This window comes from Callithrix jacchus, chromosome 11, assembly GCF_049354715.1.
Source record: "Callithrix jacchus isolate 240 chromosome 11, calJac240_pri, whole genome shotgun sequence".
NCBI classification, from domain to species: domain Eukaryota; kingdom Metazoa; phylum Chordata; class Mammalia; order Primates; family Cebidae; genus Callithrix; species Callithrix jacchus.
The window spans coordinates 72,565,574-72,588,007 of record NC_133512.1 but is presented as its reverse complement, the minus strand read 5'-3'; the positions used below and the strand labels follow the sequence as shown (position 1 = coordinate 72,588,007).

At 37.5% G+C, this 22,434-nt stretch overlaps 1 protein-coding gene across 6 annotated transcripts in view; it reads left to right on the top strand.

Moving 5' to 3' along the window:
- The window catches only part of PTPN12 (protein tyrosine phosphatase non-receptor type 12), a 107,220-nt gene that overhangs the window by 6,716 nt on the left and 78,070 nt on the right, over positions 1-22,434 (top strand). For 4 of the 6 annotated variants that reach the window (XR_013524060.1, XM_078343061.1, XM_078343062.1 and 1 more), the window contains exon 2: positions 2,184-2,237. The exons of the other annotated variants lie outside the window; for them this stretch is intronic. Coding sequence is in view for 3 of the 4 variants with exons in the window: in XM_078343061.1 (XP_078199187.1) it covers positions 2,184-2,237 (54 nt within the window). In the remaining variant the exon portion in view is untranslated. The remainder of the gene's footprint in view (positions 1-2,183; positions 2,238-22,434) is intronic. 6 annotated transcript variants of the gene reach the window in all.

The window sequence follows — 22,434 nt, the reverse complement described above, 5'->3', positions numbered from 1 at the left end:
TAGTTTTTTATTATATTGATGAAGTTATGTAACAATCACCATAATCAATTTTAGGACATTTTCTCCACTTTCTGTACCCATTAACAATCACTCCCCACCTTCCCACCAGCCCCAGGCAACCACAAATCTACCTTCTATTTCCATAGATTTAAGTATTTTAGACATTTTATATAAATAGAATCATATAATATGTGGTATTTTGTGACTGACTCCATTTAACCTGATGATTTCAAGTTTCATCTATGTAATAGTATTGATTAGTAGTACTTTTGGTCTTTTTATGGCTGAATAATATTCTATTATATAGATACCACGTTTTGTTTATCCATTCATCATATTGATGGGCATTTGAGTTGTTTCCACTTTTTGGCTAATATGAATAATGCTACTGTGAATATTTGTGTACAAGTTTCTGTGTGGATGTTTTCAGTTATCTTGGGTATATATCTAAGTGTGGAATTGCTGAGTCACGTGATAACTCTATGTTTAACATTTTCAGGAACTGCGAGACTGTTATCCAAAGCTGCTGCACATTTTACATTCCAACCAGGAGTGTACGAGGGTTCCAGTTTCTCTACATCTTCACCAATACTTGTTGCTTTATATTATAGACATCCTACTGGGTGTGAAGTGGTATCTTCTTGTGATTAGCTTGTAAGATTTTGTATGTGTTAATTTGTCTTTCAAAGCTAGAGTGATAGGAAATATTTTTCAGTCCTTGCCTTTGAGCTGATCTTAGTGCTTTCCCAGTGCCACTGGTTTAGTTATGGTTTTCTTATCCATCCTTTGATGAGTATTCACTTAAACATATTTATATTTTAACATCAGAAGTGGAAGTGAACTTTTAAGTAACTCTCCCAGACATGGTTCACTGAGACAGTAAACTAAAAATTTACTCTGAGCGGTCTCAAGAATGTTTTACTGTGTTTACTTTCAAAATATATTAGCTTTTTTCCATCAATATTTGAAATTTAGCTTGGAAAAAGGATTTTTAAAGGATGAAACTGAAAGTAAGACATTAACATTTAGATAGATGTAGGTTTTTTTGTTCGTATGTTAAATACTTCTGTGTTTTTATAGTGCTCAGTTTGTTAGATTCATAAACATTTACATTTCTGTCTTCCCCAGACTGAAAACCTCCAAGGCTAGAGACTGGGACTTAATTATTTCTGTATCCCCATTGCTTAATATAGTGCTTGGCATTTAATAGGCACTAATGTCCATTGCGTGTACAGAAATTGTAGACGAGCTTAATGCTGTAAGACAGATTTATTATTCAGGTGAATTCTTCAGTGGTCCAAGGGTTTGTCTTTTAGACCAGCATGAGAGCTGCTTCTCCCCCTCCTACACAGATGTGTTCATATAACTCTAGTTGTATTTTCAGCATCCACTGAAAAAGAAAATATAAGAGCTACATTGAATTAAAATATTTAAAATAAATACGATTTTATTAGCTGCAGTTTCTTAAGGTAGCTTCCCTACTTGTGCATCCCATACCCCATGAATCATACTTCGTTGACATTATCTTAGGGTATTAATTTCAACACAAAATTAATGTCTAATTTTAAAGTTTTGGCTTTGGACTTAATAAAATCAGATGTGTCATTGGTATCTCTTCAAAAATGGTGAATTTGTGAATATTTAGAGAGTGACAAGTGGCGATACCTGTTTTCTCTCCTTGCCTCTGGTTTCTTTCCTCATCCAGGAAATCCTTTCCTCAACCAGAAGAAATCCAGTCCATTCCACATATCATACTCACTTTCCTAAAATACTGCTTTCAAGTAGTGGCATCAGGAGATGTGGGCTGCACTGGAAGCATGATTTAATTTTTATTATATAAAATAAAAGTTAAGAAAAAAAACGCCCCTTTGATAACCATTACAATTATTGGACAAGCATCTGATCCAAGTGCTGCTTTTCTTTTCAAACTGTAATTATATGTCTGTCTTTCTAATTTAGATTCCCTGATTTTTCCCTTCTCAGCTCCCCCCAGTTATATATATATATATTTTTAATAATAATAAAAAAAAGGCTTCACCTGGAAGCTTCCCCGTATTTTGTAATTTTACTCCTAGTTGAGAATCACAAGGCCTGTAGGATAAAGTCTTTACTTTTTAGTCTGGCATTGCAGAGCCTTCTTTTTTGTTGTTGTTATTTATTTTTATTTTATTTTTTTCTTCCAGAGCCTTCTTAACATGTCACATTACCTTCCCAGTGTTAAACTTCTATACTCTGTGGTATGTATCCTCTCTTCCCTTTGAAGTAAGCTATTCTTGGTCCTTGAGCATACCTACTAAATTAATGAAATCTTGCTTATCTTTGGTTGTACTATTGAACATACTTTTTCCCTTAGAAAGCTTCCTTTTTATTTTATAAACCAGTACTTGGAAGATGAGAAAGCTAAAAATTTAAAATGACTTTACCATGTTTACCAAAAACTCAGAAGCAAAAATGTGATTCTTACTTTCTAGAATAAAATTTTAGTGCACTTTATCTTAAAGCACTTGCTCTCCTTTGTAAAATTTGATCTTTAATACCATAAGAAAAAAAGCCTTTCATTAGATTTGAATCGAAAACTTGAAAAGTTAAATTAGGTGATATGCAATTTCTAAACCACTAGTCTTTTCCAAATATGAGTTGAACTCCTCTTCCAGCATTTTTTATTTCCTGTAGTATTTAAGTTTTTTAGATTCATGCAGTCAAACCTTGACAATTATCTCCTTCCTTCTGAAATCACACAAAAATCTTGTTTTCATTTGTACGGTATTGTAGGGTCTGTGGCTGGCTTATGGCAGATACAAGAAGCAAACAGCAGTTGCTCTTGAATTAAATTAAAATATTTAAAATAAATACGATTTTATTAGCTGCGGTTTCTTAAGGTAGCTTCCCTACTTGTGCATCCCACACCCCATGAATCATACTTTGTTGACATTATCTTAGGGTATTAATTTCAACACAATGTCTAATTTTGGAGAAAGTGGAATGTGGACTGTATTTGTCCATTTTCACACGGCTATGAAGAACTGGCTGAGACTGGATAATTTATAAGGAAAGGTTTAATTAACCCACAGTTCATCATGGCTGGGGAGGCCTCAGGAAACTTACGATCATGGTGGAAGACGAAGGGAAAGCAAGACAGCTTTCTTCACAAGGCAGCAGGAAGGAGAATGAATACACGGGGAACTACCAAACACTTAAAAAAAAAAAACCATCAGATCTTGTGGGAACTCACTGTCATGAGAACAACATGGGTGATTATAATTCAAGATGAGATGTGGTGAGAATAGAGAGTCTAATCATATCATGGACCATATTAATCTCAGAGGCTTTGGGAAGTGTGCTAATGCCTACATTTCCTGTAATAACTTTTTTAGATCTAATCGGCATTTTAAAAGCTATTTTAGCAAGATTTGAGTGACTACCCTGATAGGCTCTGAAGGAGTGCAAAGATTTGTCTCTGTTGTCACAGACTTGTGAGAAGCAGGGGGTAGGCTTCAGGGGATTCCTTGAACCCTTTTAAATAATATATAATACTTTGTATGTGTAAGCCCATTTTGGGGGAAGAAAGTTCATAGCTCTTAGTTTCTCAAGGGGTTTGGGTCCCAAAAGCCTTAGAACCTATAGATTCACGGGAAGATACAGGAGCTATACAGGCATTAATTTTTATCCTGGTCCTGCTGTGATTCTGAGCAGATTATCTAGAGAAGTTGGAGCTCTAATACATACCTGGAAAGACCAAGATAATACATATAAAGTTTCTAGCATAGTACATAGAAGTTTGTCGAAGAAATTAGAGATGTAATATTGTTCCATTGGAAGTATATTCAGAATTTAAACCAGAGAGACAGGAGAGCCTAAATCTGCCTGAATAGATCATGGACAATTTCGACAAAGATGCCACATTTGAGCTGGTTTTTGAAGGAAGAGTTTGTTAGGTGAACTAGGTGAGTAAGAGGCAGCAACACTTTCAAAGACCTGGAGAGAAATGGAGACAATAACTGTGAGTTTTAGATGGGAAGAACAGGGTGAATGCGTATAAAATAAGCAAAGCTCATGTACCCAAATAATGGGATTTCCAAAGGAATAGCAACTTCAATGCTGAGTTAATTTGAAATTGGCCGCTGTGTTCCTGAGTGTTTTGATGAGGAGTGTTTTGATGTTCCATTATTATGGCATAGTTATTTAATCTTACTGTAGGACCTTTTTTTTTTTTGAGAGGGAGTTTCGCGCTTGTTACCCAGGTTGGAGTACAATGGCGCGATCTCGGCTCACAGCAACCTCCGCCTCCTGGGTTCAGGCAATTCTCCTGCCTCAGCCTCCCGAGTAGCTGGGATTACAGGCACGCGCCACCATGCCCAGCTGATTTTCTGTATTTTTAGTAGAGATGGGGTTTCACCATGTTGACCATGATGGTCTTGATCTGTTGACCTCATGATCCACCCGCCTCGGCCTCCCAAAGTGCTGGGATTACAGGCGTGAGCCACCGGGCCCGATCCTGGACCTTTTAAGATGGAGTCTGTCACATGGTCAGTGTTCTTAAATCTGGTAATTTTACTTTATCTCAGGTATATAAAGCAGTACTCTGTGTTTACGTAGTTCTTAGATAACTAGATTAGTGTTTTTCATTGGTGTCTATCAAATCTGTTAAAAGTGCCCTATAGAAAGAAATTATATTTAAAAAAGCATTGAGGACTAAGACAGCTTATTTATGATAGTGGGTCTCTTGCTTAGTTTGGATTCCTCAGCAAATTGGGTTTTCCATAAGATGACTCTGAAGAGGTTTTGAGACCATGCATTTGTGACTAGAACCAACTTGAAAAGGGAGTTCTAGGTCACATGTTACAAAAACAGGAAGAATAGCGTTTCTAGACACCTTCTTTCCCATTGTGTATGTTAGTTTTACTCCTGACATAAACTCTTAGTGTTAGAAGGAACATAAAAACTGTTTAGAAATTAAGGAACTTGTTACTAGTCTTGCCATTAGAAAGGTGGCAGAACTGGGTTTGACCCAAGTTAGGAAAGCAGATGCTTTTTTATGACATGGTGCTGCTTAGGCCAACATTTGGATTCATAGGGAAAAGTCAATAAAGCTCCACCCCTGCCCTCCTAGAGTAGAGCATAAATATCCTGAAAAATTTTTAAAGTTTTCTGTCAGTATAGATTTTTTGTTGCAGCTTACTTCCAAAGCAGCTTAAGTGAAGAAAGAATTTATTGCAATGGAATACTGCCCTTGAGCAGGTTGAAGGATAAGAACCAAGAAGTAGAGAACCTGGGTGATTTTTCTCTCCATGCCAGCCTCTGTGTCTTTCTATGGTTTTCTAGTTTCTCTGTCTCTGGGCTGCTTGGATACTTCTCTTTGCTTCTCTGCTGCACACCTGTTTTACTCTTACCTCTCTCTGTATTTTGACTTTCACTGTTCTGGTGTTTTGGCCTTCACGTGCTGAATAAAGGCATCCCTTAGGGTAATCTAACCTGTCCCATTCACTTCTATCTCTGATTATGAGAAGAGCTCAGAATGACTAGCATTGCTACATCTTGTTTTCAACTTCCTGAAGAAAATAACCAACTTGCCAGTGAGATTGGTGTTGTATAAGGTTGTGAGCTTATTCATATGTGTGTAGAAGGAAGGAACTTTTTTAAGAGAAAGGAAGGGATGGCTTGATAACTAGGCAGGCAGCCCAAAGAGTGTCTAGTAGACAATCCTTGAAGCAAAATTGAAAAAACATTTACTATTTTAAGGTTTCAGCTCCATATGAACTCCACCCACCTTCTTTCAGAGAAGGAAAAAGAAGCACAAAGAGTCCTTGTGACTTGAGAGAACATTTTGTTGGCTCTGGAAGAGCATTATTTCACATTTACAGTTAGACACTAAACAGGCAAAATTTTAAGGTTTCTGCTTAGCAAACTAAAATTAAGATTATCTATAAGCTGCTTATTTATGGTACCTAAGATTTAAATTATAATTTTTCCAACACTAAAATATGAAACCTTCTTGCAAGGCAATACTGTTTTAAAGTTTGGGGTTTTATTTTTATCTTAAAAGACAGGGTCCTGCTTTGTCACAGAGGCGGGAGCGCAGTTGTGTAATCATATCTCACTGCAGCTTTAACTTCCTGGGCTCAAATGGTCCTCTCGCCTTACTCCTGAGTAGCTAGGACTACAGGCATGTGCCACCATACCCTACTAATTTTTTTTTTTTTTAACCTCTTGTAGAGATGAGGTCTTAATATATTGCCCTGGCTGGTCTCAAACTCGTGGCCTAATGTGATCGTTCCATCTTGGCTCCCAAAGTCCTGGGATTATAGGTGTGAGCCACTGCTCCTGGCCCTAAAGATCATTTTTATCAAACTAGTCACTATGATTTACTCCCTGAACATATATCAGAAATATATCACTATCTGAAAAACTAACATATTTTCTTCCCTATAGATTTTGCATTATTAAAATTAACCTAACTATAGTTCTTTTAGTTCATGAATTATCTAAAATTTATGTGTTATAATATTTCTTGTGTTTGCCTGGCTATTAGTGTGCCTGTCTTTGTGCCTGTGTATCTGCCTGCCTGCCTGCCTTTGTGCCTCCCTTTGAAATTTTATTTGCCTACTCACCTTTCTGTACCTACTCTGTCAGTTGGTTATCTGTACCTAAGATTGATTAACGTGTGTTAAAAAATGGATAGTAGAGATAGACTGGAAGGTACTTTGTAGTTTAGAAATATCCTGTAATTTACACCTAGTTGTTTGTAATTCATCTAATACAGTAAATAGATTATACAAGGGGACTTCAAAAAGCTCATGGAAAACTGGAATTAAATAAATAACTTATTTCTAAATGTTTATAAATAGATAAAAATTAAAAATATAAAATTTACTTCTCAGCATAAACTCCATCAAGATACTTTTATAAGTCATGATACACCAACCATTTAGTTTATCCCTAAGAACTAAGGGTCTTGTGTAAAAAACTCCCATGTTGATGCAGTTTTTTTACATTATTAACTGAAGAGTAATGAGTGCCCTTTAAAGACTTTTTGAGATTAGGAAACAAAAAGCAGAAGAAGCCAAATCAGGACTGTAAGGTGGATACCTGATGGTTTCCCATCTGAACTCTCACAAAATTGCCCTTGTTTGATACAGGGGAATGAGCAAGAGGAATTGTTGTTGTGGATAGAGAAGGACTCTGGTGATGTTTTCTGAGGTGTTTTTCTGCTAAAGCTTTGGCTGACTTTCTTGAAACACTCTCATAATAAGCAGATGTTATCATTCCTTGGCCCTCCAGAAAATCAACATGCAAAATGCCTTGAGCATCCCAAGAACTTGCCATGACCTTTGCTCTTGACTAGTCCATTTTTGCTTTGACTGGACCACTGCAATCTCTTGGTAGTCATTGCTTTGATTGAATTTGTCCAGGGTCATACTAGTAAAGCCATGTTTCATCTTCTGTTACAATGCTTTTTGTAAATGCTTCAGGATCTTGATGCCACTTATTTGTTTATTTTTTATCATTCATGCTGGAGTGCAGTGGCACAATCTCGGCTCATTGTAACTTCTGCTTCCTGGGTTCAGGAGATTCTCCTGCCTCAGCCTCCCGAGTAGCTGGGATTATAGGTGCACGCCACCACTCCTGGCTAATTTTTCTATTTTTTAGTAGAGACAAGCTTTCACCATGTTGGCCAGGCTGGTCTTGGACTCCTGACCTCAGGTGATCCACCCATCTTGGCCTCCCAAAGTTCTGGGATTATAGGCGTGATTGTTTAAAACTTACGTTGAAAGCTCTGCTCTTGCCTGTAGCTGATTTGGTTGCAGTGGTTTTGGCATGGATTAAGTGGAAAGTTTGTTCAACTTTAATTTTTCAGCCAGAATTGTATAAACTGAACAACTTAAGATGTCTATGGTGTTGGCTATTGTTTGTGCTGTTAATTGCGGGTTCTCTTCAATTAGGGCACAAACAAGATGAATTTTTCCTCAAAAATCAGTGTGGATGGTTTGCTGCTACAGGCTTCATCTTCAGTATGACCTTGTTCTTTCTTAAAAAGAAGCATCCATTTGTAAATTGCTGATATTTGGAGCATTCTCCCCATAAACTTTGTTTCACCATTCTTCTATCCAAGCTTCACCATAAATTTGATGTTTTGTTGTTGATTCAGTTTTTTAGCAGAATTCATGTTGCTCTGATAGGGGTTCCTTTCAGACTGATAATCTTATACTTCTTAGTTCAGATGAGATCCTGTTCATCAGACATGTTATAACAAGTTAGTATGAGTTTATGTTGGTGCAAAAAAATTGAAATCCATGCATTTTTTTTCATGATACATATACATTTTTTTCATGATACATATTGAACTTTTTGAAGACCCCTTATATGAATGCCCAGGAGTAACATAGGGTAGGTGGATATCAGTAATAGTATTTTGCAACTGGAATCATTAAACATGTTCAAATATTTATCTCCATACCCATTCACTGACATTATTAGATGGTGCATAACAGTAAAAAGTTTATTTTTTAAAATTACTTTATAATTTAGATTAAAATTTATTTATTTATTTATTTTCTTGAAAGAAAGAGAAAGGGGGAGAAAGAATAGGAGTCTTGTTCTATTGCCCAGGCTGGAATGCAATCTAAAAATAGGTATTGAAAACCTCTTTTATGCCGATAATTGTGCTTAACAGCGGAGACAGGAAGGAATAAGAGAAGAAAATAACTAACAGCCAACCAATATTTCATTTAAGTCTGTGAAATGCTATGCAAATGCTGAAGAGTGATTTACTTCCAATTATGTGGTCACTTTCAAAATAGGTGTAATGTGATACTGAGAAAAATGTATGTTCTGTAGACCTGGGGTGAAGAATTCTATAAATATTCTCTGAATTTACTTGTTCCAGGTCTGAGTTAAAATCATAGATGTCCCTGTTAATTTTATATCTCATTGATCCATCGAATATTAACAATGTGGTGTTAAAGTCTCCCGGTATTATTGTGCGGGAATCCAAGTCTCTTTATAAGTCATTAAGAACTTGTTTTATGTATCTGGGTGTTCCTATATTGGGGACATATATATTTATGATCATTGACTCCTATTGTTGCATTGATCCTTTTCCCATTATCTAATGTCCTTCTTTGTTTCTTTTAGTCTTTGTTACTATTAGTCTATTTTGTCAAAGATGAAAGTTACAACTCCTGTTTTTTTTTTTTTTTGCTCTCCATTTGATTGACAAGTCTTCCACCAACCCTTTGTTTTGAGTCTTTGTGTGTCCTTGCTTATGAGATGGATCTGAATACAGCGTACCAATGGGTTTTGACTTTTCATTCAATTTGCCTGTCTGTGTCTTTGATTGGGGCATTTAATCCATTTAAATTTAGGATTAATAATTGATATTTCTCAGTTTAATATTGTTGTTTAATGCTAGCTGGCTATTTTGCCCATGAGTTGATATAGATTCTTCATTATGGAGATACTCTTTACCTTTTGCTAAGTGTTTGGGATGACTGATACTGGTTGTTCCTTTCTGTGTATAGTGCTTCTTTCAGAAGCTCATGTAAAGCAGGACTGGTGATGATGAAATCTCTGAGTGCTTGCTTGTTCACGAAAAATTTCATTTTTCCTTCACTTAGGAAACTTAGTTTGGCTGGATATGAGATTCTGGGTTGAAAATTCTTTTCTTTGAGGATATTGAATATTGACCCCCACTCTCTTCTAGTTTGTAGGGTTTCTGCTGAGAGATCTGCTGTGAGTCTGATAGGCTTCCCCTTATGGGTAACCTGATCGTTCTCTCTAGCTGCCCTTAGAATTTTCTCCTTTATTTCAGCCCTGGTGAATCTAATGATCATGTGTCTTGGGTTTGCTCTGCTTGAGGAGTATCTTTGTGGTGTTCTCTGTATTACCTGGAGTTGAGTATTGTCCTGCGTTAATAGGTTAGGAAAGTTTTCCTGAATAATATCCTGAAGGATATTTTACAGCTTGGATTCATTCTCTTCATGACGTTCAGGTACACCTATCAAACGTAAATTAGGTCTTTTCATATAGTCCCATATTTCTTGGAGACTGCTCATTCCTTTTTACTCTTTCTTCTCTAATCTTGTCTTCTCGTTTCATTTCATTAAGTTGGTCTTCGACCTCTGATATCCTTTCTTCTGCTTGATCAGTTCGACTGTTAAAACCTGTGCATACTTTGTGGAGTTCTTGTATTGTATCCTTCAGTTCCATTAATTCACTTATATTCCTCTCTAAATTGTCTATTCTCTTTAGGATTTCATCAAACCTTTTTTCAAGGTTCTTAGTTTCTTTACATTGGGCTACAACATGTTCTTTTAACTCACAGAAATTTCTTATTATCCACCTTCTGAAGCCTAATTCTGTTAATGGAACGCACTCGTTCTCCATCAGGCCTTGTTCCCTTGTTGATTAGGAACTGTGATCCCCTGTAGAGGTAGAGGCATTCTGATTTTGGGTATTCTTAGCCTTTTTACGCTGGTTTCTTCCCATCATTGTAAATTTATCCACCTGTCGTCTTTGTAATTACCGACTTTCAAATTAGGTCTCTGAATGGACGTCCAACTTGTTGATTCCCAACGCTGGAATCTGAGCAACCCACTGTGCCGGCTAAAGCAGCGGCATTAAGATTCATGGTGCTTTTCTGCCTGGGAATCTCCAGTCTGGCTTCCTTCTTGAGTCCCTTTTTCAATCAGCTGAATTGGCGACTCTGCCTTCCCGGAGCTCCAAACATTGACCAAAAGGGGACCCAGTCCCGTTGACTCTGCACCGAGAACTGCCACGCCAACCACAAGAGTTGCGCTGGTGACTCGTGGGACTCCTCCACTGGGAATCTCCTGGTCCGTGAGCAACAAAAATTCATCTGAAAGTGTGGGGTCCTCTCGTTCTTTGTGCCTTCTCTAGGAGCTACAATCCTGAGCTGCTTAGTAATCGGCCATCTTGGATCTCTCTCTAAAATTTATTTTTAAGAGATGGAGCCAGACTCCATCTCTTAAATATAAATTTTTTAAAGAGAGTGCAGAGGCACAGTCACAACTCGCTGCAGCCTCAAACTCCTGGGTTCAATGGATCCTCCTGCCTTAGCCTCCTAAGTAGATAGGACTACAAGCATGTGCCACCATGTCTGACTTTTTTATTTTTATTTTTTGGTAGAGACAGGGTGTTGCCATGTTTCCCCACTGGTCCTCAATTCCTGGACTCAACTGATTCTCCTGCCTCCGCTTCTCAAAGTGCTCGGGATTGCCGGCATGAGCCACTGCTCCCTGGTAGATTACTTTTAAAGTTGGTTTTTTTTTTTTTTTTTTGAAAATGCAACTTAATCTAAACTAGAAGTACAAGATGAATATTTAACCAATACGTTTAAATTCTTGCCATTTCTTTATTATATGCTGTTTTTGTATTGCTTACAAGGTTTCAGTATCATATGTATGATATTTTCAAATATCTTCTAAAATGACCTCATCATTTATTTCTCTAGTTGTTAGAGAAGGCATAGAGGTTTTATTTTATTTTTTTAAACAGGGTGTAGGTTGAATTAGATCTATAAATTATTATTTTACCTTTAAAAAAGGTTGTAGATACAAGAGGGAAAGGTAATCTAGTGATAATACTGGGCAAGAATCTTAATTATTTATAGAGGGTGTAAAAGAAGGAGTATATAGATAGGCAGGAAAGAAAACACTTGATGGAAGTAACATGTCTTTGTCATATGTTTGATTTTAGGAATTCGAGTGCCTAGCATTATAATGGACACATTATATGGTATGGGTCACAACAGTTATATGTATTAGACCTGGCCATTCCTTAACTGTAACGTTGAGTAAGTATAAGTGATTTGAACCACTCTCAATCTTAGCTCCTTATCTTTAAAACAGAAGCAGTTTGTAATGTTAGCATTTACAATAGTAGGAATAAAGGACACAGTGTCAGAGATTGTTGTAAATAAATGATAAGAAGGAAGCATGATTAGGGCATTAAGTGAGAAGTTAAATAAATGGGAGGGGAAAAAAGCAACCCCTTGCTCTTTTTCTGTTTTGGACCTTTTTGGTGACAGAGACAAAAAGAATGTGTATAGTGTATTTAATTATTCGAAAATACAGAGTTGAGCATCCCTAATCTGAAGTTTGAAATGCCCCTAAATCCAAAATTTTTTTAATGCCAACAACACCGCAAGTAGAAAATTTCACACCTGATTTCATTTGATAGGTCACAATCAAAACTTTGTTTCATGCACAAAATTAAAAAAAATATAACATTACGTTCAAGGCTGTATGTATAAGGTGTATATGAAACATATGAATTATGTATTTAGACATGGGTCCAATCCCCAAGATACCTCACATATGTGTAAATATTTGAAAATCCGAAATGTGAGACCCTTCTGATTGGTTCCAAGCATTTTGGATAAGGGATACTCAACTTGTATAATTGGTGGTAGGTATGTATGCCTGAGCAAGTTTTCAGTTTTTGACCTCAACCTTATTTAAGAAATACATTGCGTATGGTGATTTAGAAATACACATAGTGAAACAAAAGCTTCATCTAACAGTTCTTACCTTCCTTGCATTGTGCTCCTATTTTCTATTCTTAATTTAAAGAAAATGTTTATTGCAGTATCCTAAATTAATTTCACTGCCCACTAATGGATCACACAGTTTGAAAACATTGCTTTAACTTACCATGTTGCTCTGATAGCAACGTAAGATTTGTGTGGTACTATTAGGAGAGCGGTAGTAACAGGATTGCTATTTTAATATTTAGGAAGCTTTGACTAATAAATTATTAAAGCGACAATTTAATCAAATAGCTTAGCAGCTTCAGTTTGCTATGGTATATGCAGAGATAACTTAAATATCTAGGCTGACCTTAGGTGGTTTCTCATTGGGTTTGAGGATTAAATGAGGTAATGTTCATGATACTGATGTTAAATGGAAATATGATATAAACCCAAATACATAATGTTAGTAAATGGCAAAACTGTAGTAGTTATTTATAACTGTAACAGTTTCAGTTAGTGCCTTAAAATGACAGTGATTTGTTATTTCTCACAATTCTGTGGGTTGACTGGATGGGTGCTTATGTTTGTCTTGCCCTGGACTCTGGCATCATGCAACTACTTTCAGTTCGAGGCTGAATATTTTGTAATGACTTCGTTCATGTACCTGGGGCTTCCGCTAGAATGGCTAGGACCTCTAGCCTCTAGTCCTTTCTGTATTTGTTCTTCCACATCAGGTTTTTCCTAGCTTGGTAGTCTCAGAGATCTAAGAAATTACCAGGTCTCTTAGAGGCCTACACTCTATAACCCACATGCTGTCACTTCTGTAGCATTCTACTGGACAAAGCATGTCACAAGGCTAGCCCAGATTCAAGCACTTTCTAGCACTTTCATAATTTGTAATTACATATAGTTTGTTTATTTTACTTCTACTGCTTGTCTCTCACACAGTTGCTTCCTTGAACAAATAAATTAATATTTTAAAATACTGGCTGGACGCAGTGGCTTATACCTGTAATACTAGCTGTTTGGGAGGCCAAGGTGGGCCTTGAGGTCAGGGGTTTAAGACCACCTGGCCAACATGGTAAAATCCCATCTCTACTAAAAATAAAAAATTAGTCGGGTGTGATGGTACATGCCTGTAATTCAGCTACTCGGGAGGCTGAGGGAGGAGAATCCAGAAGGCAGAGGTTGTAATGAGCCAAGATTGCATCATTGCACTCCAGCCTGGGCAACAAGAATAAGACTCTGTCTCTAAAAATAAAATAAAATAAAAGACTAGCAATAAACTTAAATATCTTGTGGTATAATGATTACCTTTTTTCCCCCTCGAGGCAGGGTCTTAATCTTATGCCCAGTCTGAAGTATGGTGATACAATCAGTCATGGATCACTGCATCCTTGAACTCCTGGGCTCAAGTTATCCTCCTGCCTCAGCCTCCCAGAAGCTGGGACTACAGATGCACACCTCCACACCCACCTACTTTTTAATTTTTTGTAGAGACAGGAGTCTCGTTTTGTTGCCCAGGCTCGTCTTGAGCTGTTGGTTTCAAAGCAATGCTCCCACCTCAGCCTCTTACAGCACAGAGATTACAGGAGTAAGCCACTGTGTCTGGCCATATTGACCTTTCAATGTTGGACTTTTGGATAATTTTTCTGTACAGTTTTTTTTTTCTGTTTCGTATAGTGAACATGCTTTGTTTTAGAAAATGGGGGGAAATTTTCAGTGAATCTTTCCTTTTCAAAAAAGATGTAACAATGCCTAGTTCAGAGTAGAGACATAGTAATGTAGTTTGCCCTCTTCCATCTTGTTAACTTGGCCGTTCTTTGAAATAGAATAACTTGAAAATAATTATCGATAATATGTTTCTTATAGCAAATATTTTCAGTACCCTCAGCCATTTCTCATAGGACAGATCAAATACTTCCTAATTTTTTATTGTCCCTCAAACTATGTCATCTAAAAATTTGGAGTACTAGTTGAGATCTTACATCTGAAGAATACTGGTTGTGATCTGGAAAAAAAAATATGTCTTCTGTTTTTGTTTTGTTTTTGTTTTTTTTTTGAGATGGAGTTTCGCTCTTGTTGCCCAGGCTGGAGGGTGATGGTGCAATCTCGGTTCACCACAACCTCTGTCTCCCGGGATCAGGCAATTCTCCTGCCTCAGCCTCCCTGGTAGCAGGGACTACAGGTGTATGCCACCATGCCCAGCTAATTTTTGTATTTTTAGTAGAGACAGGGTTTTACCATGTTGACCAGGATGGTCTCAATCTCTTGACCTTATGATACGCCCACCTCAGCCTCCCAAAGTGCTGGGATTACAGGTGTGAGCCTCTGTGCCCATCCTGATATTTTTTAAAATAATATTTTTGTTTTTGGCCCACAATAAGTTTATTATTCTATAATAGTTTAAAGTTTTAGAGTTCTGACATTTGAAATTAATTTTATTAGCAAGTAACCCTGTGAAGAATAAGTGCTGTTGATTTTATTTTACAATTTGGAAACATGCTGAAAGGATCCTATCAGGTAATGAAGTTGGGGCTTGATCCTCAAACCCATGCTTTTTCATCTACTCCACTTAGAAACTTGTCAAGTTACTTTTTATGAAGGAAAGTTATTGTTAGTTTCAGAGGGCAGAATGGGATCAGGGTTAAAAGAAGAAAGCAGAGCAAGGCTTGGTGGCTAATGCCTATAATCCCAGCACTTTTGGAGGTTGAGGTGGGAGGATGACTTGAGCACAGGAGTTCAAGATTAGCTTGAGCAACATAGGAACACTTCAGCTCTACAAAATAATTTCTTTAAAAATTAAGTGGGCGTGGTGATATACTCCTGTTGTCCCAGCTACTTGGGAGGCTGAGATGGGAGGATTGCTGGAGGATCCCAGGAGGTCAAGGCTGTAGTGAGCTGTGATCATGCCAGTGCACTGTAGTCTGGACAGCAGAGTGACACCATGTCTAAAAAAAATTAAAAAGAAGAAAGCAGATTCACTATGAGGAATAATTTGCTGAGAAGACTAGAGTAAAGGAGAGAAGAAAGCTCACATTTATTAAGCATGAAGTATGTGTTTTACATAGTTCTTAACGTTTTCTCTTTTACACCTCCAAATTTTTTTATTTTCTAATAAAATAAAAAATACTTTCTAGTACAAGAAATTGTCTGACTTTTTTCCAGCTCCCCCCCGAAATTCCTCTAGCATATTTAAAGTAATTTATAAACATTATTTTCAGAAGGTCCCATCTGTAACATGAAGCAGGACATTAACTGTTCCTTTTGGATTTGTTAAGTAATATTCAAAGTCACCATTAAAAAACAATTGTTGCCTGGTTCAGTGGCTCATGCCTGTAATCCCAGCACTTTGGAAGACCGAGGCAAGCAGATCATTTGAGGCCAGAGGATCACTTGAACCCAGGAGGTGAAGCTCAAAGTAAGCTGAGATCACAAGACTAAGCCTAAAAAAAAAAAAAAAAAAAAACTTTGGAGAGGTACAAGAGAAGGGTAATAAAGATGCTAACTGTGTAAAACACCTACATACTATGTGCTTAATAAATGTGAGCTTTCTTCTTTCCTTTTCTTTATTTTCAGCAAGTTCTTCCTCATGGTGAATCATAAACTGCTTTCATCTTTTAACTCTTGATCCCATTCTGCCCTCTGAAACTAATAGTAGGTGTTTTCTGGGCAGTCAGTACTTTTTTAAAATTCTAAGCAGTTATTGTGGTTGCAGTATTCTTGTTATCGTTCTGTCACAAGTATTTATTAAGTGCTTCTTATATGCTAGATATTCTTGTAGAATACTGAGGATATTTTAGTGAACTAAATAGAGTATTGCACTCATGGTATAGTTGATTTAGTAGGAGTTTGGGAGGAGAGAGATGGATTTATGCAAACAGTTAATGATAAGTGACATTAAAAATACTAAGGTAATACTTCCTGACCACTTATGTACTAGACGCTATACTGAACACTTTGCTTTAATTATATCAAACAGTCCTCACAAAGACTGCATAAAATATTCTTGTTATTTTACTAAAGACAGGGAGAAAAGTACATGCTAGACCAAAAATCTTGACAAACACATCCCTTTTGATTGGGGCCCACGCTCTTTTAAAACATGGAAAGTACAAGCAATGTATAAAAAATACTGCTTTATTTGGGGAAGATTGTGTGCTTTGATTATAGTGTATGTAATATGATCCGCATAGCATGTTTAAAAGAAAAGTTTTCCTACAGTATTACCCTCAAGTATTGGCTTTGTTTAAAGTAACAGTGTTCATTCCAAATAAATCCATGATTTGTGTCTCCCACCCATTAGAGAGTGGTAAGTTCAGAATGTCAGATGCATTCTTCTGCCTCTTGGCTTTTGAGATTATTAGTTTCTTTTCTCTCCCAGCTTTCTCTTTTATTAATTACTAATAGAAGTCCTGACAGAGAAAGTATGTCATTGAGAGTTATTATAAACACTTGTGTTTTTTAGTTAGTTTTTGTTTTCTGTGTTTCTTTTAAAGATGGTCTCACTCTGTTTCGGAGGCTGGCGTGCAGTGGCATGATCTCAGCTCACTCCAACCTCCACCTCCCACGCTCAAGTGATTCTCCTGTCTCAGCCTTGTAAGCAGCTGGGACTGCAAGTGCATGTCACCATGCCTGGCTAAATTTATTTCATTCATTCATTCATTTATTTATTTTTTTTAGAGACAGGGTTTTTCCATATTGCCCAGATTGGTTTCAAGCTCCTGGGCTCAAGCAATCTGCCTACCTCAGCCTTTGCGCCCAGCCATCATGGTCATTTTTATTCAGTCAATTGAATGCCTTCTCTGTGTTAGGTACCATCGTAGACCTTGAATAATACAACTCCTTATGGAGCTTACATTCTATTGACAAGAGTCATAATCTAATAAACAAGTAAATATGTGTATTGTAGGTCAGCTGTTAAAGTGCTGTGGAGAATAATAAAGCAGAATAGGGAGGAAAGTGAGTATAATGTATCAGTTATCTATTGCCACAATTATGTTACAACAATCATAAAACCTAAGTGGCATACAGTAACAAATACTTTTACATATTGTGGATGGCCAGCTAGGTAACTTTGCCTATATTGACTGGGTTCATTCACTTTTCTGGGGATTGACTAGCCATCAGCAGATCTAGCCCAGCTGCGACTGGGATGACTGGAGTTATTTGGCAGTCCCTGCTTCACATGTTTCTCATTAACCATTAAACTAGCCCAGGAACTCTCATGGCTGTAGCAGAAGTGCAAAAGCAAGTGATGGGAAATACATAAGGCCTGTCTAAGCCTGGAACTGGCATATTGTCACTTCTGTTACATTCTGTTCGTCAAAGCAAGTTACAATGCCAGCCCAACTTCAGGGGCTAGGGAAGTAGTTTCTACCTTTTAAGTCAGAAGAACTTCAGAGGCACATGTGGCTTTCATATAAGGAGGATTGAAAAATAGGCTATGAATATTGAAAAATATTACTATGATTAATCTACCATATGTCAGGTATAGGAGATATTATTACAATGGGTGGTTAGAACACTGAACCTAGACTTGAGAGAGTGAGGCATGCATTTATTATGTATAGGAAGAGCATTCCAAAAAAAGAATAATGAATGCCCAAGAACGTGAGGTTCTGAAGGAACATCAGGGATGCCAGTGTGCTTGAGCAGAATGAGCAAGGAAGAGAACAGTAGATTTGTGGTGTGATTTGTTGTTGTGGCAGACATTCTAGGTTCTTATAGGCCATCCTAAGGACTTAAGTGAGATAAGGACATTTTGGTTTTATTCTGAGCTATGATGTTGTCTTACGTTTTGTTTTAACAGGAACACCCTGGCTGCCCTGTAGAGAATAGACTGGAGGGGTATGAACAGAAGCACAGACCACTTAGAAACCTATTCCAATAGTTTCATCAGAAGGGTCTAAAGGCAATGACAAGTGGATATGAAGAAAAGGGGTGAATTTGGAAAGCATTTCTGAGATAGCATTAACAAGGCGTGGTGATAATTGAGTGTGAGGACAAACTTATCCAAGCTGACTTGGACACTGTATGGTAGTGATAAGATAGGGAATAGAGGAGGAAAGATGAGTTTGAGAAATTAAGTAATTAATTATAGAGGTCTTCGGTTTGAATTCTCTGGAAGAGAGTGAGAAGGAGATACTGAGGTGGTAGTAATGAATTTAGATCTCCGATGAATTTAGTGTCAGGATCGTCCCTATAGTTCTAGAATATTTTGTGATCATTAGACTCATGGAAGGTGAGATTTGTGAGATAAAGAACATATACTGAGAATAAGAGAAACACAGAACCTATCCAGGGACATTTATGGTTCTGGTTGAGGATGATACTGCTTTCAGTGCTGAAGAGTTAGGAGCAGAACCTGGAGGTAGTAGTATAGAGGCTAAGTGGATTGAGTTGGAAAGAGAATTTGGATTTATACCAGGGTTTGACAACTAGAAGTTGTCAAAAGCACTGAGAAATAGGTAGGGCAATTGTTTGGTTTTTGTTTTCAGAAAAAAAGTCTTTTTTTGAAAACAGGAAAATATTATTAATAAGAGAACTTGGAATGGTTTGGAGGTGAGAATGGGTTTTTGAAATTTATTTATGTATTTTAAAGTAGTGGGAGAATTGCCCTTCTTATGAAATCCTGTCACATATATGAGTTGTCCTGAAAGATAACCTGCTGTAGTAGTTTTAGGGAATAGAGAAGCTGAAAAGCGGCAAGGGGACTGGTCAAAAAGTTCGTCTGTTTTAGTTTATTGTGTAAACCAAAAGGTATCTGAGATAAGTCTCAACAATTTAGAAAGTTTATTTTGCTGGGTTAAAGATGCTCCTGTGACACAGCCTCAGGAAGTCCTGATAATGTGCCCAAGGTGGTCCTGGTACAGCTATCTTTTATACATTTTGGTGAGACCAGAGACATAAGTTGGGCCAACCTTAGGTGGGGCTTCTAGGTCATAGTAGATAAGAGACAAAAGGTTACTTACTTTGTTTTGCTAGCCTTCCACTGAATAATACACAATTTAGATTGGCTCCGTGAATCTGCATTTTTACATAAACAATAGGGCGGGAAATAATCAGATATACATTTGTCTCAGTTGAGCCTTAGAGGGATGGCTTTGAGTTCTGTCTGTCCATTGTCCACAAGGAATTTCCTGGTGGGCAAATTGTGAGGGAGGTATGTAGCTTTTTATCTTTGTAGCTATCTTATTAGGAATAAAATGGGAGGCACGTTTGCCTGACATAGTTGCCAGCTTGACGTTTCCCTCGGCTTAGTGATTTGGGGGTCCTGAGATTTATTTTCTTTCACAGTTGTCATTCTCTCCTTTTCTTTTAGCCCTAGATCTCTTCTCTCATTTCTCTACTTTCTGTCCTGCCACCGTTATGCTACTGGTGTATCATAAGCATATGCTATTGGGCAGGTTGAGTGTGGAATCATTAAATGATAACATATGATATGGCAGAAAACTGTTGATTAAGTAAATTGGGATTGACAGAGTAAAGATACTACATATCTTTTCTCCTTTTTTGAAAGCGGTCTCTGTTATATTTACCATATCATATTGCAGTTATATATTTTTCTGTGTCTTATACTAGATTGTGAGGTTTTTAGTGGCCAGGACCGGGTCTTGTCTGTATAAATTAAGTGCTTATCCAGTGGTCACATGATAGGTGCTTTGTGCATTTTTTTTTTGTTTTGTTTTTTGTTTTTTGAGACAGGATCACACCCTGTTTCCCAGACCATAGTGCAATGGTGCAGTCTTGACTTACTGCAGCCTCAGCCTCCCAGGCTCAAGTAGTCTTCCCACCATAAACCTGGTTAACAGGGAATATAGGCATACTCCACTTCACCTGGCTAATTTTTGTATTTTTTTGTGGGGACAGGGTTCTGCCATGTTGCCAAGGCTGGTCTTGAACTCCTGGGCTCAAGTGATCACCCTGCCTCAATTTCCCAAAGTGCTGAGACTGTGAACGTGAGCCACCACACCAAGATCTTCTTTTCTAATGTATATATTCAGTACTGTTAATTTCCCTTTAAGCAGTGCTTTCCCACAAATTTTGGAAAGTTGTAGTTTGGAATTTTCCAGCTTTCTGTTACTGATGGCGAGCTTAATTCCATTACCATCTTAGAGCAGACACTTTGTATGGTTGCTGTTTTAAATTTGTTGAAGTGTGTTTTATGGCCCCGAATTTAGTCTCTCTTGGTGAATGCTTCATGTAAACTTGAGAAGAATATGTTTTCTGTGATTGTTGTTTTACTCTGTAGATATGCATTATATATCCAGTTGATTGATGGTACGGGTAAGTTCAACTGGGTCCTTACTCATTTCCTGCTTGCTTCATCTGTCCCTTTCTAATAGAGGGGTATGGAAGTCTCCAACTATAATAGTGGATTCAAATGTTTCTCCTTGCAGTCCTGTTGGTTTTGCCCCACATATTTTTACGCACAGTTGTTAGACATATACAAATTAAGGATTATATAATGTCTTCTTGAAGAATTGACCCCTTTATCATGACATAAAGCCACGCTATTCCTGATAACTTTACTTGCCATGAAATCTGCTTTATCTGAAATTAATTAATATAACTATTCTCGCTTTCTTTTTGTGTTATATATATTTTTTCCATCCATTTACTTTTAATCTACATATGTCTGTATATTTAAAGTGGATCTCTTGTAGACAACACACAGAGTTGGGTCTTGGTTTTTAATCTGTTCTGATAGTCTTTTAATTGGTACATTTAGACCATTGACATTCAAAGTGATTACTGATAGCACTGGATTAATGTCTACCATATTTGCTACTATTTTCTGTTCTTTGGGGTTTTTTTTGGTCTTCCACTCTTTTTCTGCCTTTTACAGTTTTAATTCAACATATTATATGACTGTCCTTTCTTAGCATATCGGTTTTACTTTTGTTGTAGTTGTGTTTTTTTGCTTTTTCCCCCAAAAGAGACAAGGTGTTTCTTAGTTGCCTAGGCTGGAGTGCAGTGACATGATCATAGCTCACTGCAACCTCAAACTCCTGGGCTCACGTAATCGTCCTACCTCAGCCTCCCAAGTAGCCATTATTTACAAGTGTATGCCACCAACCCTCAACTAATGTTTTATTTTTTGTAAAGGTAATGTATTTTTTACCATGTTGCCCAGGCTGTTTCAACTCCTGGCTTCAAGCAATCCTCCTGCCTTGGCTTCCCAAAATATTGGGATTGTAGGTGTGAGCCACTGTTCCCAGCTACTTTTTTTTACTTTTTAAAATGGTTGCTCTGGCATTTGCAGTCTATGTTCCAGCAAATCCAAGTCCATTTTCAGATAACACTGTACCACTTTATAGATGCTGAGATTATTTTACTGAACTATGTCTCAGTACCTCACCAGGATTCAAGCCAGGATGGCTTCAATGACCTATATTTGGGTATTTCACTTACCTCAGTTCAATAAGGCTCTGCTAAAACCCCAGCAGGTTAGGTTGAGGTTAAATTGTTTCTTCATGGGGCAACCCTGTTAAGAAGAATGGAATATTCTGGTGTGTTGCGTAATAGCTCCCCTTTCTCCCATCGCTGCTGGAAGCATGAAGGGATTTTTCTCTGATACTTACTGTGAGGACCTGGTAGAGCTCCTGGAGGTAAAACTCAGGGAAGTGTGAGGGCCTCCCTCTGATTGGGTCCACTTGGAGGTTTTTTCTTGTTTTTTAAGAGAGGTCTTGCTGTTGTCTAGGTTGGAGTGCAGTGGCACAACCTTGGTACACTGCAGCTTCAACCTTCTTGGCTCATGTGATCCTCCCACTTCAGCCTCCCTCATAGCTGGGACTGCAGATGTACACCACCACACCTAACTAATTTTTAAACTTTTTCTAGAGGCGAGGTCTCACTGTGCTTGCCTAGACTGGTCTTGAACCCCTGGGCTCAAGAGTTCCTCCCGCTTCCACCTCCCAAAGTACTTGGATTATTAGTAT